The sequence below is a fragment of the Hippocampus zosterae genome, chromosome 7 (genome assembly GCF_025434085.1).
Source record: "Hippocampus zosterae strain Florida chromosome 7, ASM2543408v3, whole genome shotgun sequence".
Taxonomy (NCBI): Eukaryota; Metazoa; Chordata; class Actinopteri; order Syngnathiformes; family Syngnathidae; genus Hippocampus; species Hippocampus zosterae.
In genome coordinates, this window is record NC_067457.1 from 2,978,295 (window position 1) to 2,995,617 (window position 17,323).

Below are 17,323 nucleotides of genomic sequence, written 5' to 3' on the forward strand. Positions count from 1 at the left end.
GTTGCGGCAGCCTGACAGCGGAAACCTGAATCTCGTCATGTGGTTAAGTGCACAACCTCTCCCGACCTCAGTTCTCTGTTGCCATGGCGACACGGCTCAAACCCATGTTGCGAATTTTCAGGTTCAGTTTCTGGTTGCACAACAGTGGCTTGTGCCAAAAGGAATGAAACATTCGAGATCCGGGCCTTCAGAAAAGTTTGCGGGTCAAATGTCGTTCGCCTGTGGAGTTGGCCAACATGGCCGACTACGAACGGATGGTGTACGATCGCTGCCGTTGGATCACTATGGACTTGAGATCAGCACAGCTTTTGAGTAGAAAAATGAAGATTAGGTGATAATCTCGTCTTGGTACATTGTTTACGAGGTCAGATAGATATATGCCAATAAATATAGATTTTTTTTTATATTTAAAAGCCTTTTCTCTGTCTCGTTTTTGTTCTTTTATTGTTTGAGGTGTGACAAAGGCAAAAGATATTAGCATAGGAGTCACTGTTCTGGGAACATGTTCTTTTTTTCCCCACTTTGTCACGAAGAAAAAAAATGAAAATCAGGTCAAGGTAGCGCTGTGCTAACAAGTATGCGTTGTCGTTCACCTTGATACGGATTCTTCTCTGCCCAATTAGTCCGTCCTCACCTCAGCTCCGCTTAGCTCTTCCTCCTCCGCCTACTCATCCTCGTCGCGTCCTCGCCTCCTCCTAATTTTCCCAGGTGGCCAATTGTTCCACGCTGGCTCCTGCAAAGTGACAGCGTGCCGTTAAAACACCATTTGAGTCGCGCCGCGCTCGACATGCACGTCATTAAACAGAAAAATGTCGATGCCTCTGCCTTCCAAATGGAGAGCGGCCCACCGCAGAGCTTGTGACCATTTGTCCTGGAGGCCATCAGCGGCGTTTACGGGACTCCTCAAAGTCGTTGAAGACTTTTTTTTTTTCTCCTTGTTGTTCTCCACGAGTACTTGTGCTTCCACTGTCTTAGCTGTGAAAAATGACAAATGGAAGGCCAGCCGGGCTACGGTTACAGCCCGCAATGATTCAAGTGCTAAAAGTCAGGATTTGGCCTTGCGTTGGACTGCGCTTGGTGAATTTCACAGCGACACTCAGCGAGTCTGTTACAAATGGCGACCTTTACTCGCGTCAAGGCGATTACGTCCAAAATATTGGTGCCATCTATCCTGAAGAGGCTTCTCCACGGGGGCATTTGATGGCCAGAGGCCAACGTCCACGCCTCCACAGACAGACTTTCATTCATTTATGTCCTCTTCAACATAATCGACATCACAAGCACCCCCGACAATAAAAATGCCAAAATATTACACCATTTCATCCGTGTCCGAGATTAACGCCGCCATTTTATGGAAAATGGACTTTCTGATATTTGTATACAAACGTGTGTGTGTGTTCTTGACGTTTGACGTGTGTTCTTGATTCTTGACGTTTTTCAACAAAAGCATACCAAAAAGTATGTTATGAGGAAATACATGGGAATTGTTTTAAATTGAGGGGAAAGCTTGTAAAACATACTGATACTGTAGAGGAGAATAACAGCACATTGTAGCCACGTTCTAATGATAGAAAGACAAAAGGCCTCCACTTACCCAAAATGATAGTTAATTGAAGAAGAAAAACACAGCAACCTTCCACTGCTTGGTTCAATAAAGCTGTAGTAGAGTTTTATTTGTTTAATTTTCGACAATAATTCCCTTTTCCCCACGCTAATTTACCTGAGAACTCGAAAGAAACAAGCTAGCAATTCAAGACAAGCACTGATATTAACAGCAGGTGCTAATGACAAACACACTGGTCAGGGTCAGCCAATCAGAGAAAAGCTTTGAAAGTCAACTTTTGATTGGTTTAATGAGACGTCACTCCATTTTTGATGGTATTTTAAAAATTTATTTTTAGTTAATCTCAAGGTTGATCGAATAGTTCCTCTTCATTAAATTGTATTTTGAAAGTATGATGTTTTTTGTTGTTGTTGTTGTGCAAATAAATGTTCTTAACGTCTTCGAAGGCACATCTTGATGACGCCAGACCGGCTGAAATCCGATTGGATGAGACACCCACAGGGAGCATCGGCGACGTTAAGATCGAGACCAATCAAATGACGACAATAGATCAGTTTTGTTAGTGAAGTACGTCATTAATTATAAAAGCGCAGATAAAAATGATTATTTGAAGTTACTGAAGCCAGTATAGATGGTATGGATAGATCACTGCATGATTTTTGCTGAGGTTATCTGCTAAATGCCAAATTTGAAATTTGGAACAGAAGACCGTGGTTATCTTATGTTTCATAAAATGCAATATGCTTCATATGATGATAGTAATAATCGTGTTAACCGGAGAGAAGTGTTGCTACAAGCCAGAAAAAAAGCACCAAGTGAATAGCCTGAAAGAGAAGAAAAGGCACAGAACCATTTGAATAGACATGACATGAAAAGGCTGAAAATGTAATTATGGGTTTCAGTATTTCAGGATTCCACTTTTCTTTTAGTCTTAATATAATGTAAATGACCGGGTCGTATTTTCCCTGAGTGCCGCCGCATAGACACTAAAAGCTTTCCACCTTTGACTCTGTGATACGTCCACCAATGTTTTTCTCTCTTTTCTCCAGCCAGGCCTCATTCATTGGTAGGCACTGAACACCGCAATGACCAGCAGCCGTCCTCAAGACCCGCATTGCCGCTCTCCTTTCACTCCATCACCTCCGTCGTCCTGGCAACGCAGCCGAGCGGACGCCGCACGTCCGAGCTTTCTGCCTCCGACTTGATAAGTGGTTGTCGTGGCGACAAGGAGCTTTTTTTTTTTCCCCCTCGCTTGGTCTTGATCACGCTGAGACCGATGATGGACTCTCTCTGGAAGTGAAAGTGCCACTTTTAGAGAATGTGCGAAAGAAGCTTTAACTGCATGAAAGAGAAGCACAACGGGAGGGAACCACTACACCATCACGGACAACTTTTATTGTCACGTATCAATCTTTTTGTTTACACCGTGCGAGTCAATGAGTACGACTTGAGTGCCATCGGCACTTTCATAACAATGTGGAGTTGCCAAATTGCACTTCATACTGCTTGAGTAAAAGTACAGACCTTTTTTATGTGTGTGTGTGTGTGTGTGTGTGTGTGCAAACACATATTCCCGCCCCATCTGCACAAAGGATTATCCTCTTTTTTTGTTCCCGGCCATGTTGCTCTGGTTTGCACCATATTAATGCTTACACTTCATTTTTAATTTGCCCACTGTGGGATTAATAAAAGATCGTGTTCAGTAAATGAGCACTGAAGCTTAAAGAATATAATTAAGGCTGGATTTCCATTGCGGGTCCAAATGAACAATTCTCATTGATGAACCGTTCCCATGTACATTTCATGTGTTAACGACGTTCATGAAAGACAACACCCAAATTCCGTGTAAATCGACGACCCAACGCTGGGCAGGGACAACGCAAAAGTAAATAATACAACAATAATTTAAATGATGAAACGTTTAGTGTTTGGTTGGCCTGCAGATGACTTTTCCACCCTTGTTTGTTGTTGCTGATACACCTTTAATGTCGCATATTTGCATAACGCGCAATGTCGACACACCTCAAACGTAGCTTGGCATCGTGTTTCATGGTTTGTGTGACTCTCGTGTGGCATATTTACGTCGGATTTTGTGTTTTGTTTGTTTTTTTTTTAATCATACATAACTAAGTGCAATGCTTTTCCTGTAATATGTGCACACCTAACGAAGGAAACGTCGTTAGCGATTTCGATATAGCCTAGCAACCGCAAGTTAGACTGACTTGTCCTCCCTTCACATCGGGTCAAAGGTTTGCTTTCAGTGGCTTTCTTGAGCAAATGGTAACAACATGACCACAGATACGTCGTTATGCTAGCTGCACAGCCGCGATTGACCCCGGGTCACTCAACACACTGACTGGCTAACCTTTTAGCCTCACTCAACGGGCCCTGCCTTTTAAAGCTCTACACAGTCAAAGTTACAGATAAGACAGCGTGGAACACCCCGAGTGTAGCATAAATGTCGGCACTCCCCCAAAAAAATCCTCGAACGCACATTGCGAGGCGTTGAACTTTTCTAAAAGGGGTTTTTTGTGCCACAACTCATTGATTTGACTCGCGCTGAGCGCCGTTGTAATGTAGAGCGCGTAACGCACGGCAGATCGGGGACTGATTTCCCAACGCGGCCTCGATTGTTTTACCTAAAGCGTGCGGCGCGAAGCCATCTTGAGACTCCATCAAATCCGCAGCCCACCTGCCAGACACTTTTCCGCTGCCCCCTAGAGGCTGGAGTATGTGAAGCAGTTGAAAAAGCTGAGTGGGCGAAAGTGAACGCGGCTGGCTGTCAGAAGTTGTCAGGGATTTTTTATTTTTTTTACCTCTGTGATCTGACGCACATTCCCCCCCACCGGAGAGGATTTGATCTCAGATTTGGAAGTTGCGGCGAGGCCGTAAAAGACCCTCTGGCGTCTCCCGCTGCCAACGAATGAAGACTTCATCAGCCGGATGGAGAAGAAAATTCCTCGTTTACTGGCGGCGATTCACGATAGGGGCGTTTTATTTTCTCCAACGCAGTAAAAGTGCCATGTGTCTGTGAGAGAGGTAAGGAGCTTCACCAAGAGGGGTGGGTCTTTTTTTTAAATTTTTTTTTCATATTTATTAACTCACCTGCAGAGAGGACCAGATGCCTATTGCGCTTCGTGCATTTATTAGCTATAAATGCATTTGCTCATATAAGTGGCCAAATATGTTTCTTGACTCACCCACAGTGAGCAGCAGCATGCATCAAAGGCGGCGAACGGCTTCCTTGATACAAGCTCACCTCAGTTCATCGCGGCGAGCAAGAAATTTCCCGGTGGAGCACCAAGCCCGGGTGAGCCGCTGCGTTCCCCCAGAGCTTCCAATTTCCTCCTCGACTCCCCGGTAGACAATCACAACCTCCCGCCGAGTCATCTAAGTGGACACCATCAACTCCTTGTCACGACACGTCCTCGGCCTTCTTCGTTTCCTTCTCTTCTCTTTGCTTTCGCCACATTTTTGCTACTCACTCCGAAATGGATTCGCTTCTTGTTTTACACATGGAAATAGTTTGTTTTCGCTGTGGACGTGTTTGCAAATATGCTGAAAGTGGAGCCGAGCTGCGAGCGGTTTGCACTGATCACCTTTGAGAGGTCTTAATTAACCACAGGTGGACGGCAGTCAAGAGCAAGAGGAAGAAGAGAAATCTGAAGGATGATCAGCGCCCGGATGGCAAAATGTAGTACATTGGCTCTCCACATAACCTGCAAACGCAGAAAATAAAACACCACGGCGCCTAATGTCTCGTCTCCGCTTGTTCTTCTTCACTGGCGGTCATTGGCCGTTGGCAAATGTGGAAAAAGTGAAGCTGGGCGTAGTGCTTCGCTCATGCCCCCGTACATCAACGACTCTTGGATTGACTCTCGGGCCATCACGCAGAGAGTCCCGAATGTTGTGACGCTCTAGTTCAACATGACTTATGGAAGCTACAAACAGGACTTTATTATCGCCCAGGGGCAATTTGTTCCACAGCCATCAAAAGTACTCAGGCTGCAATAAATAAAGAGGCAGATAAAAACACGATAAAAAACCTCTTAGACAGACATAAACTGCAGACGTGGCGCGTGGAACTTGTCGCTTGAAAACTGTGAGGCGCTAAGCGTTGCTCTCACTCATGTTTGGAACGAAAAGTGGCCAACTTTGGGATGCCAGCAAGGCAAAGCCTCGCATTCACGCCGGAGTGCATGTCTGCTAATTCTGATTTGTCGCAGAGGCCTTTCAAGTAAGTGTCCCGGTACTTTTGTCAACAGTCCTCAGAGATGTGGTTAGGGCATCCCTTTAGCGCGAGCAAACAAATGGGAGTCCCAGCGGGGAACCTTCAAGATGCCGGGAAGCAGAAACTGGCGATTAGCCACACAATGGCTTCCAAATCAAAGCCCCCCCCCCCCACCCCCCCCCCCCCCCCCACTACTTCAAAGACCCCCGCCACTCTTGTCAGCCCCGACATGCTCTCCACGATTAACGCTCCATTCACACGCTCGCTAATTAGTTTACGCCCTTTTTTGATTCGATGAAGGGTTCACGGCGGGGGCTCCGCTACGACAACAGAGCCCCCAAGGAGAAGATTGATATTTATGCACATGAATCGCAACACTCAGCTGCTGACATTTATTTTATTTTTTTTTTAACATCCACAGCCAGGAAAAGACAGAAGATCGTTCGCTAGCCTTTTAGCACATCAATTCACGGGCAGAGGCAGTAACATTTTGGCACGCTAGATAATGGACAGAGAGGGAAGATTGGCGACATTGTAGCTTTTTTGCTAACATAGGAAGGTGTGGGGAAAAAAAATGGTAGTCAGAACAAAAGTATCGGGACACTGAATGGCGATAGTAGTTCAGTTGTCCAAATTATTAGCATTTTAGCTCGTTGGCGAGCAGGCGGTGAAAGAAGACGTCTGTTAGCGCTGTGCTAGCATGCTAAAAGACGATCGTCCATTTTGGTCTGTTAGCAGCTGTGCCGACACGCCAGTGGACAAACTTCCTTCTCTGTCTGTTAACCGGTCGCCTAAAAATCCCAACAATCTTCCCTCGTGTTTTTTAGCTAACGTACTAAAAGGCAAACGAAGGGTTTTCCTTCTCAGTCTGTTAGCTGACATGCTTAAATTCTAACAGATGATCTTGCATCTGTGTCCATTCGCTAATGCGACAATTCTGTCCTGACTCAACATTTGCACTCGGGCACATTTTTCTTGCTTTTCAGCCGCTCACGTCTCTCGTCATGAGGCGTCTCCACTGGGCGCGACCTATCTTTGTGGCATTTTTTTGACAGCGTGACATCTCAACGCCTTCTGCAGACCGCCGACACTTCACCACTGATAAGTTGCCGAGCTGGCTGAGAAATGTTGTGACGGCTTGGAAGTTTCTGTGTCGGCGCCCCAAAAAACTCGCTTCCATGCTCCAAACGACGATTTTCCTTCCAGAAAATGTCAGCATGTCGTCCGTGCGGAAAAAAAAACAAAAAGCTGCTGATGAGTAGTTGCCATTTAAACGGGTTTGCCAACTTTGTTGACATTTTTGGCAAGACGCCGGAAAGTGATTTTCAAATGAAGAGATGACAAGACACCTGAGAAGACGCCACTGGTAATGAACGGACTGGTCGCCAAGATGTGTGTTTTTATACAGTAAGGTAAAGTTCAATAATTTCTTTTATGTAAAAAAATAAAATCAACCACATTCTGGGTGGTTTTTTTGCGGGTGCGGGGTTGTGGAACGGATTATTCCACGTCCATTCATTTCAATGCCGAAAGTTGATTTGATTTCAAGGCACCACTGTACACAGCAATCATTTCTCCGAAGCCGCAGCCCAGCTGTCTCATCTCATTTGCATATTTATGTTTAGCTTTCATTTCACGCCGCGTGCTTTCAGCGCTAATCGGAGCTCCTCTCCACCGCGCCGCCCATTTACCGCCGCTGACCCGTCTCCCGACCAGGCGGCGTCTCGGCCCATAACTGCCCCGTCGCCGCCACGGCAACGGCAGCCGGACCGGCTTTGATGGCCTCCAGCTGCCGGCGCCGAAGCGAGTAATTAGCCCTTTTTACCCATAACGCCCGGCATCGGGCATAGAGACGACAGCGATCGCCATCTGACAAAAACCTAAGCGCTCGATCGATAGTGAAGCAGGGGAACGAATATTTCAAGAATATACACTTCATCTGAATGCAAACGCGCACCACATCCCATTGTAGCCGTTGTCCCTTTTCGCGGCGTCAGCGTCCGCCGATGAGCGTGAGGCCAGAGGACAGCTGACAAGCCGCGGGCAAGCGTCACGACGGCGACGCCGGAGCGCGTTTGCGATGACCGGCGGTGACATTCAAAAGAGGAGGAGCCCGACGTGTTGTAAACATACTCCTTTATTAAAGATACGAAAGTCCAAGCAGCGTGTCGATAAATAAAAAGTCCTCCGTCGGAACACTAAAGACAAGCAAAGCCTCCCCGGGACACACAAGCGAGTGGACGTGAGCTGAAAGTTGAACGGATGCAATTGGACTTGGTCAAGATGGCGTCTTTAAATTGTAGGCGTGGCTTGTTAACATTTGAATGTTAACATTCAAGCGGAAAAATCTTGAACGACCAAAAAGAGTCCAAGTTGTCTCCACTCAACCTTTGATCACTGAGAAATCTATGCAGACATGGAGCGAGCGCAGCTCATCTTTTCCGGCTCGCGGCAGTGAAGGAAAAGCAACCGGCAGCCTGAACTAATGTTCGTTTCGGGAATCTCCCATGATGGACTTCCAGAGCTGGCGGGGAGGAGGCGAGTAGCGCGGTGTGTGGAAATAGCGGCGAGGAGGTCGAGACTGCTTTATTGAGCGGAACGGAAGGGAAAAAAAAAAAAAGTTGCGCTTCGTGTTTGTTTCACTTGATTCACGAGGCTTAATGCGCCAAATGAGCCTTGGTAAATGTCACCATTATGACATCAGAGGGGACATTACGCTGTTTCCCCCCCCCCCTCCACAATCTAAAACAGTTGTGAAAATAGGTGTCTCGAGAACGCGCGCGGCACGCTATGGCAACGGCCGTGACTCCGACGACCAAAAAAAAAAAAAGAAAAAAAGATCCGTTTGAAATTACCGAGACTCCCTGGCGATCTGGCTTCTCCGCAGTTGTCCTCGCTGAGACTCGAGTCGTCAACTTGTCTCCAAGGCCGGTGAGCGAGGGGCCCTAAACCGAAAAATGATGCGAATTTCATGAGCACTGAACAGGGTCAAGGTCTTGAAATGAACTCATTACATTTTTGTGCCTCAAAAAGTTGAACATTTGGTCTGTTGAAAAGTGAACAAAGCCCTTCCTTCGTTCCTCCAGGACTGCAGGGGGCGCTGCATGTCGACAGATTCGCCCCAATTGCGCTTCGGGTGACGCCGCTCCCGTTTCCTTCTCGGCTGGAATTGATCAAACCCACACTTATGACACGTAACATGTTGAACAAGAGAAGTGAAAGCTGCCAAAGACAAAAAAAAAATGTTTTGTGTGTTTGGAATAGCGTTTGTCATGGCAACCCAGCGCCGAGCATCTCGGCCCGAGATAAAAATAACGCGGACCTCTCAAACATTTTAGCGTCGAATGAAGTTTTAGGGAGAGGGAATGAAACATGGGTGATTAAAGATAATGATTGTGATGATTTCTGTCGGTTGTCAAGGTGACCGTGACATTAACAACAAACGGGCGGCGGATGGAAACAGTTTTTTTTTTGTTTTTTTTTTCCGGGGCACTTTGTAAACAACTACAATGAATTTTTTTTCCTTGTCCTTTTTCAACTAAACTTGGAGAGCAGTCAGAACGTTGGCATCATGTCGAGATAGATATTTATATCGTTTATATAGTTCATCTTTTTGAATGTGTTTTGTCGAGCTCAACTTCAAAAATGGAGAATATTCAAAATACATTTGGAGCTCACTCTGTTCTTTTTGTTATTTACACCAGTCAAGAGCGCTGGATAAAAACAAAAACAAAATCTTCCTTTTTTTGAGGGGTGGGTGCCTCAAGGCCTAAATGGAGGTGCTGTGGGTGGCGTCAATGGCTGCGGCTATGGGTCCTGCCTGGTAGAGCGGCACCTTGCCAGGGCTCTGGCGGAAGAGCCCCCCGTTGGGCGCCCTGTGCTTGCACTGCATGGTGCCCGCGAGCTGGGGCGGTAGCGTGGTGCTGCCAGGGAGCTGCGGCGGCGGTAGCGTCCTGCCTAGGGTCCCCCCAAGGTGAGGGTGGCTCAGAGATGCCGGCGGCGGCGCCCCCTCCCTGGGCAGGAAGGTGGTCACAGCCAGGCCCGTGGGCATCAGGCCCGCCTGGGTGGGCCGCATGCTGCCGATGTCCAGCGCAGAGATCTCGATAGAGGGGCCGGGGATCTGCTTGTGGACCAAGTCCTCGTCCAAAAGACTGTTCATACGCCGATGCACCTGTTCCAGGTTCACCTCCTTGTCCTATGGGGGGGAGGGGAGGTTGTTACTTCTGGCGCAATCACTGCCGCCCTCGCCCGGCCCCGGCCGGCCCCGCGCCCTGCCGACACCCCGGCTCTTGAAATCAAATTTGTCCGAGGTTCAAGATCAAGGACTAATGACTGGAGATGGGATGTCAGGACGGGAACGATGCTGGAGTCCTGCATGCATGGATTTTGTTTGGAAAAAGTCTCAAGACCATATGAAGATGTCGGCCTAGGACAACTGAGGACTAAAATGGGATGCCAGGATGGGATCAACGCCAGAGTCCCGACATCCGGGGGACTACCAACTAAAGACTTTGGACTATTTTTTTTTATATTTGTTTGTACGTGCATGTATGCTCTATTCTGACCTGTGCCAGTGGCATGCGCTTCCTGCCAGCCTCTCCCTCTGTCTGTCCAAATGTCCCTCCTCCCCTCGGACGAAGCAAAGTCATTATAAGTCAACGGACCCGAAACCAAAGCCAGCCTGTAATCCTTAGCGACCTGCACGACAGCACACAGGAAGCATCAAACACAGGAGGAGACAAGACGTCCACATGGAAGACAAAAACTGTGATTGCCACTCCCCAAGCCGCCCCCCCCCCCGCCACCTCCCCGCCACCGAGGCCCCGACGGCTGCTCATGCTTTACTCCAGGGACCCCGCCGTCACCTGCGTAACTGAAAGACATGCAGGCAAAATAACAGTGGGCGGGCACGACGTTTTTTTTTTTTCTTCTTTTTTTTGTTCTTGATTTTACTGCTTGGTGCTTTCTACCGATTCGTCTTACTGTTTATTGTGTATGTTAAATCGCTCCATGTACAGCACTTTGCATGCAGCGATGGCTGTTTGAAAGTGCTCTATAAATACTGTTGACTTGACGAAAGAGGCGGAGAAGGTCCCCGATGAAGCCCCCCCGTCATATTCAGTGTTACCGCGTCGCACAACGAATATCCTGGTTAGTCGTGTCGTACGCAGAATTCGCCAAACATTGATGCTAATTTAGCAATTGCTAATTTGCTAATGCTAATTTAGCAATTTAGCAAAACTAATTTAGCAATTTAGCAAACTGAGCACTATCGCCGGTCATGAAAATCTGCAGACCTCAAAAGGGGCAGACTGGGGGGGGGGGGGGGGGGTCACTGTACCCCAATCGTACAAAGACAAGACGGACGGGGCGGGAATCAAAGTTGTGGCTTGCGGTCGGACTGCCACGCGCTAAACAAACGTCATGTCCAGCGGCTGTATTTTATTTTATGAAGATCTTACGACGATCCGAGGATGCCCGCGGGAGTTTGCGAAGACGATAAAAGGGGGATCTTATGAAGGATTTTATGAAGACGTGTCGGACATTCCTGGCTCAGCGTGTTTCACAGCCGACTGAGGAGAATAAAAAGGGAACAATAAAGCCACGGAGGAGGCGAGCGGCGCGTCGGCGGACGTTCAAGGCGCTCGTTGGACGCGGGAGGCCCTCGGGCGGTCGCGCTGAAATTAAGCTATGACGTTGGGGGCTGCGATTGAAAACATGGAATATGCCCCCCCTCGAAAAAAAAAGAAGCTTAATTATATTTAAGACATATTGATGCGCTCTTTGTGGGTTGTTTAATGTGTTGGGATGTAAATAACTTTCATTAGACGCGGAGAGGCATTTAATATGATGGATAAAGGACGCCATGAGTGAGCCGGGCGGACTAAATAGAGCATTTCGGATTCACACGATTTATCTTTGGCTGGTTTACTTCCATCCTGCGATACAATAAACGCACGTGGGAGAAAAAAAAAATCATTTGGGACGGCTCACTCAGACATGGAGCTGAAATTCAGCTTTGGAAGGGGAAAGCGTTGACAAGCCATTTTAGTCCCAGTCAATGAGTAGAATTCTCTCTCTGTCTCTCTCACACACACACACTTGGGTGTATGCGCAGTGTCAAGATGAGGTTTGGTGGTGGAGGTGGGGGGGAGGGGGGGCATTAAGGAAATATGACAGATGGCGTGATGAAAAAAAAAAATATTGTGTATCGGTGTTGATGATATGCTGCGTGTTGTGTGGGGTGGTTCTGTGAGACGGCGAGTGTCTATTGCAGTGTGTGTGTGTGTGTGTGTGTGTGTGTGTAAATAACTGTGCGCACTCCCACACACACTTTGACTGATATGCACTGCGTCTTGAGTAAAGTAGCGCTTGCATCGTCAAGCGTGGGATGTGGTGGAAATGGAATGGGGAGGCGGCACACAAACAGACCAAAAATTATTTCAATCTCCCGCGCGGCGCCTCCAGTCTACAGCTTGGTGAACTGCAACTCCAATAAGTTGGGGGGCCGGCTCGGGCGGGATCCTTAAAGCAGAACGCGGCGGCGGGTCCCGAGCTCGGTCACCTCTTTGGCCCCGCGGCGGCGGCAGCCGTCGCCGCTCCACCAGGCCTCCAGGCCGGCCACCAGGCAGGCCAGCAGCAGCCCGGCGGCCAGGATGCAGAAGACGCCGGCGAAGCTGTGCAGCTTGAGCGAGCGGCCGTCCGGGTGCGCGCTGGCGTGGCTGCTCAGGTCGCAGCGCCCCGCGCGGGGCCACCATTTCTGCTTCAGGATGTCCAGATCACCCTTCTCCTGCAGCTCCAGGATCCTGGATGGGCACGCACAAAAACACCTGGGTCATCAACACCCAGGGCCCGCCCTCCCGCTTCACCTCATGCGCACCCCAATGTGATGCGTCGTGTTTTGGGTTTTTTTCCCGGCGGCGTGTTGATGTGTGGGCGGCGCGCAACGCGGCGATACAGGCCGGCGTAACAAGGCGGCCATTTCGTCGGCACCATTGTAATTGGGAACTCACTATGGGGTGGATCAGACAGCGATAATCAATGTTTGGGGGTGGGGTCGGGGGGGGGGGGCAAGGAGGATTTTCATCATTTGCAAGCAATTATCTGTCATCAAGCGTCATCTGGATTGGACTGAAGACGGTCGCTGTGTTATTTCACTGCTTGAGAGCGACTCCATTGATTTGGCTTCTTTGTTACTTCAGCAGCTCAGAGGGAGGGGGGGGGGGGCCATGCGCTGATGCCAACTAACAATGCGGACAAGTTGATTTTTTCAGGTCGATTTTTTTTTCACATCCAGTTTTGACTGTTCATCGCCGGTGTTGCTGCTCAGGGAGTTTGTTTAGTTATTCAAACCTTTACGGTCAATTCCGTTAACCTGCAGTACCTTTTGTTGAAATCAATCGCCTCAACTCACTTCAAGATAGTTCCTAGACACCAAGATGCCTGCAAGAGCGCCGCCTTTCTGCAAACGAAGCTCTTCAACTCCCTTTCACGTAGTTCCTTGCCAGCAATACGCCACTAGATGGCGCCAAAGCACGGCTTTTATCCAAATGAAGCTCCTCCACGCACCTCAACATAGTGCAGTTCTCATGCGCCAAGAGGGCAGCAAAGCATTACATGTGCTTCTGTAAAAAGAATCTCATTTTGGAGTCATTCCCCCCCCTTGGCAGAGATGCCGTCTGCGCTTGTGGCCTCACTTTCACAGTTGCCACATCCCGGCTGAGCTTCTTGCGAGGAACTTTGCCTTAACTCGGGCAATCCCTAGAGGCGCCCGGATTAACGAGAGCGAGCAGAGGATTGGCCACCCCCCGAGCGGCACGTTGAACCCAGACGCACCGCGGGACGTGCCGCAGGACGGCGAAGACCGTCACGATCAATTTGTCCTCCCTTAGGCTGAGCGCTTGACCTTTTCGGCTCCCATTTGGGACGACACCCACGTGGGGGGGGGATTGTTATGATCTCCATCCTGAACTCTCCTGACAAGAATTTTGAACGGCATGTAAATAAGCCGGACGTCTGACATGAGTCACCGGGTGAGTCAGCGTTGCGATGACGTTTCTTAGTCGTGTCAATTTGGCTAGCAAAAGCCCCTTCTCCGTCCTGTTTTTAAAATTTTATCGGGTGTCACAAGAGAAAAATTATATTCCTGTCAAAGTCTACTGCTGATTACTAAAGAACGGCAAAAAAAAAATGCTGGAAAGCCTTTTTTTCTGGTGAAAGTCTTCTTTTGTGACTGTGTTCACGGAACACAATATTCTGACGACAATGGCTTGCAATATGTGCAACTCTGCTTGGAAAATGGCAGCCAGTCAATGATTGAAAAAAAAAAAAAAAAAGATAATGTGGGCATTTTTTTTTTTTTACGGGCGGGAATAGATGAAAGGAATTTCAATTTGTTCCAATGGGGCTGAAAATTGATTTGAGGCAGAGGTTTGGTGGCGGAATGGCTTCGAGTCGAGGTAGCAGTGTGTCGCCATGGTAACATGATGCTGAAATGTCGCCATGGTAACATGATGCTGAAATGTCGCCATGGTAACATGATGCTGAAGATGCAAAGGAGCAAGAGGACGGTTCCCGCGCAACCTTGCATTCAGTGACCCTACAAACCGGTGATGCGTTCAAGGGCACCCCCCCCCCTCGCCGTAAGCGCTTGCCCATCCTTTAAAAGTTGGCGAGGATAAACCGTTTACAGATTGGCAGCGGAAGGTCACATTAACGTGGAACAACGCAACGCACGTTCAATCTTCTTGGAAGGTGACAGTCTGTTGTTTCCATAGCAACAGGGGCCATGGTGGAAAGTCGGCGGTGTGACATCGCACGACCCGACGGAGGTTTTTTTTCCCCCCCCCAATCACGCTGGTGTTTGTCTGCTTGGCCTTTGCGCGATCGATACGAGACGGGTGAGAAGTTTTGTTGCTGATGCAAAGTGGAGATTTAACCAAATGATTCCCCAACTCGCTTCGGGATCAATTTGCCGGGGATGAAGACGGAGACGCTCACGTGAATTTTCTCCGAATGTCTCGCAAAGATGCGAGCGTGTCTAACATGGCGGGATTTTTTCGAGGTGTGCGTTTCTGCTTCACTGACTTTAACAAAAACTTCTCCTCACACGGGTGGGAAAAAAAAAAGTCACATTTTTCTGCCTGCAGCTTTTTTTTCCTCAGACGTGAGAAGAAAAAAAAAAGTCCGAGTGGCACTTCTCAGCATCCTTCTTGGATTTGGGGACCTTTGAGGTCATCACGGCAACACGGAACATCGCCGTCCAAAATCTTTGACTCGTTTGGACAAGACGAGTTAATGCCGACTGACTTGTTTGTCATCACAAGAAAGCCGCGATGCCTTCACTGACACCCGCGCGACGCGATTGTAAACACGTCCAATGTCTTGTGCTGCGTTGCGTTCAATGGCACGCCTAGAGGATCACAGATTGTGATGCATTCAATGCATCCTCGCCGACAGTCAAACGGATACATCCGTGATGCGTTCAATGTCCGGATAGAGATTTGGCACCCTCGCCATGCATTCAAGGACACCCGCATCTGGCGGCGCCATTTGGAGCGATTGGGGTGTGGGGCCTTACTTTTGGGAGAAGAGGTCCCGGTAGGGGCTGCCGTGCTGCATGGCGATGCCGTAGCCTTTGCTGCTGACGCCGCTGCCCGACACGGTGACGGCGCAGTCGTCGTCGGTCAGCGCCGCGTACTCCAACGCCGCCATGTCCCACAGGAAGGCGTACGCGCTCTTCTTGGCCTGCGTGGCAATTAGCTTTTTTTTAGCTAATGGGCTAATCTGCTCACATCAATGTCGATCAACAGTACAAAAAAAAAAAAAAAAAGATCCCCGGAAGGTCCACTTCCAAGTGATGTGATTTATGCTAGTGCTGGAGCAGCTCAGACAGGTGCATTGTGGGAAACCGTTTTTTTTTTTTGAGTACCGATCGAGCCAAGTTAGATGTCGGCGAGCAAAGCTGACCTTGCGTATGCCCTCGGAGGGGCTGGACACCGAGTAGTCCAGGCCGCCGTTCTTGCTGACGGTCCGCCACAGCTCGGCGTACGTGCTGTCCTGCTCCAGAGGGTTGGTGCCTTTGTTGCGGAAATAGTCGTACACGGCCGAGTCCCGCACCGTGCCGTAGTCCACGTCCATCTGCCGCGACAGGTCCTGGAAGGACCTGCAAACATGGAAATACGGTCGAGCGCAGTGAGAAATTCATTCGGATGTCTTCATCCCGCGGGGGGGGGAGGAGGAGCGCCGACCGCCATCTTCTCGGCTCGGAGTAGTGGGCTAATGATAAAGGAGTGACGGAAGCGGGACGCCCGTGGAAGCCTGTCGGACAAATCGCGTTGCCTGAAAGAAAAAGCGAGCGAGGCCGCGTTCGCTTTGATGCGACGTGACAGCCATGCAGCGACCAGCCCGGGTCGCTTGGCACGCGCGACGGGGAGAAGTCGAGAGCCAGCAAATGAACACTTGCGAGCGACGACGACTGTCAAAGAACCAGCCATGGAGATCACTGAACAAAAAGGTGCTTCGGGATGACATTCCCGTTCGGTTTTTGACCGCGGGTCCGTGACTTTTTTTTTTCCGCTCGTGAAAGACAATTTCATGCTGATCAGTGAACTGCGTCAGGGGCTAACTTGCGTCCATCTGTTTTCGCCCCAAACTGAGCGACTTCCAGTTCAATTTCGAGCAAAGTGTCCTTGACATTTTTATCTCGATCAATCAATCAAACTGGCGGCAGGGCCGGATTTATTCGGGTTTTTTTTTTTTTTTTTTTGGTAAGCTTCCTAAAATCCATTTTCAGCAGAATAAACGCACTTGGCAAAAGTTGCAGAGTTTGCGCGCATGTTGAAGATGATTCATCGGTTTGGGAAAATAACGAGCGGCAATTCCGAGAGGATCTCGCACCCCCCTAATTGCCGCCTCGGAGTGCACTTAACCGTATGGCGTGGTCCATCCGGGACACGGTGAGGTACGCCGCCAGGTTGGCCGTGTAGGACGAGCACACGATGAGTGTGAAGAGCCACCAGCTGCCCATGACGATTCTCAGCGCCACCGAGCTCACCACGCCGTCGCCGCCTACGAACACAACCATGCCGTCTCGTATTGAAAGAAAAAATTTTTGGGGGGGGGGGGAACTTCACGGTCTCCTTTTGAAAAGTGGTCCCACCTTGCTGCACAAAGGCCCCGTAGACGATCCAAATGGCGCTGTGCAGGGATCCGGATGCCGAGCCCTCGCCGGTGGGGCCCGGCGGGGGGGCGTTGCGCGCGGCCGACGAGCGTAGCGCCTGCAGCCTGTTGAGCAGGAAGATGAGGACCCCCACCACCGGGATGGCGGCGGCGATGCAGGCCCACACGGCCAAATCGAAAGGCACGAAGAGCGAGAAGATGTTGATCTTCTCTTCGGGCTTCCGCAGCAGGATGCCCACGCTGTAGTCCAGGTAGCGCTTGCTGAAGTCCACCACGTTCTCCCGCTCCGGCGTGATGGTGACGGCCGACACGGCCAGGTCGGCTCTCTGTCACGGACGACGATATTT

The 17,323-nt window shown here is 49.4% G+C and overlaps 1 protein-coding gene and 1 long non-coding RNA gene across 3 annotated transcripts in view; both read right to left on the minus strand.

Moving 5' to 3' along the window:
- Window positions 1-460: 460 nt before the first annotated feature.
- LOC127603177 (uncharacterized) lies at window positions 461-3,118 on the minus strand. Its single transcript, XR_007963006.1, has 3 exons — window positions 1,595-3,118; window positions 849-975; window positions 461-733 (listed from the first exon to the last, which is right to left on the minus strand). It is a non-coding gene; the product is annotated as an uncharacterized LOC127603177 (long non-coding RNA).
- Window positions 3,119-7,914: 4,796 nt separating this feature from the next.
- The window catches only part of LOC127603502 (glutamate receptor ionotropic, delta-1-like), a 43,710-nt gene continuing 34,301 nt past the window's right edge, over window positions 7,915-17,323 (minus strand). The window contains exons 12-18 of one of the 2 annotated variants that reach the window (XM_052069801.1): window positions 16,957-17,302; window positions 16,727-16,865; window positions 15,765-15,960; window positions 15,376-15,542; window positions 12,361-12,601; window positions 10,361-10,493; window positions 7,915-9,990 (exon numbers count right to left, since the gene is read on the minus strand). In XM_052069801.1, coding sequence (XP_051925761.1) covers window positions 9,590-9,990; window positions 10,361-10,493; window positions 12,361-12,601; window positions 15,376-15,542; window positions 15,765-15,960; window positions 16,727-16,865; window positions 16,957-17,302 — 1,623 coding nt within the window. In that variant the 3' untranslated portion in view covers window positions 7,915-9,589. The remainder of the gene's footprint in view (window positions 9,991-10,360; window positions 10,494-12,360; window positions 12,602-15,375; window positions 15,543-15,764; window positions 15,961-16,726; window positions 16,866-16,956; window positions 17,303-17,323) is intronic. The other variant, XM_052069802.1, reaches the window with a different exon arrangement.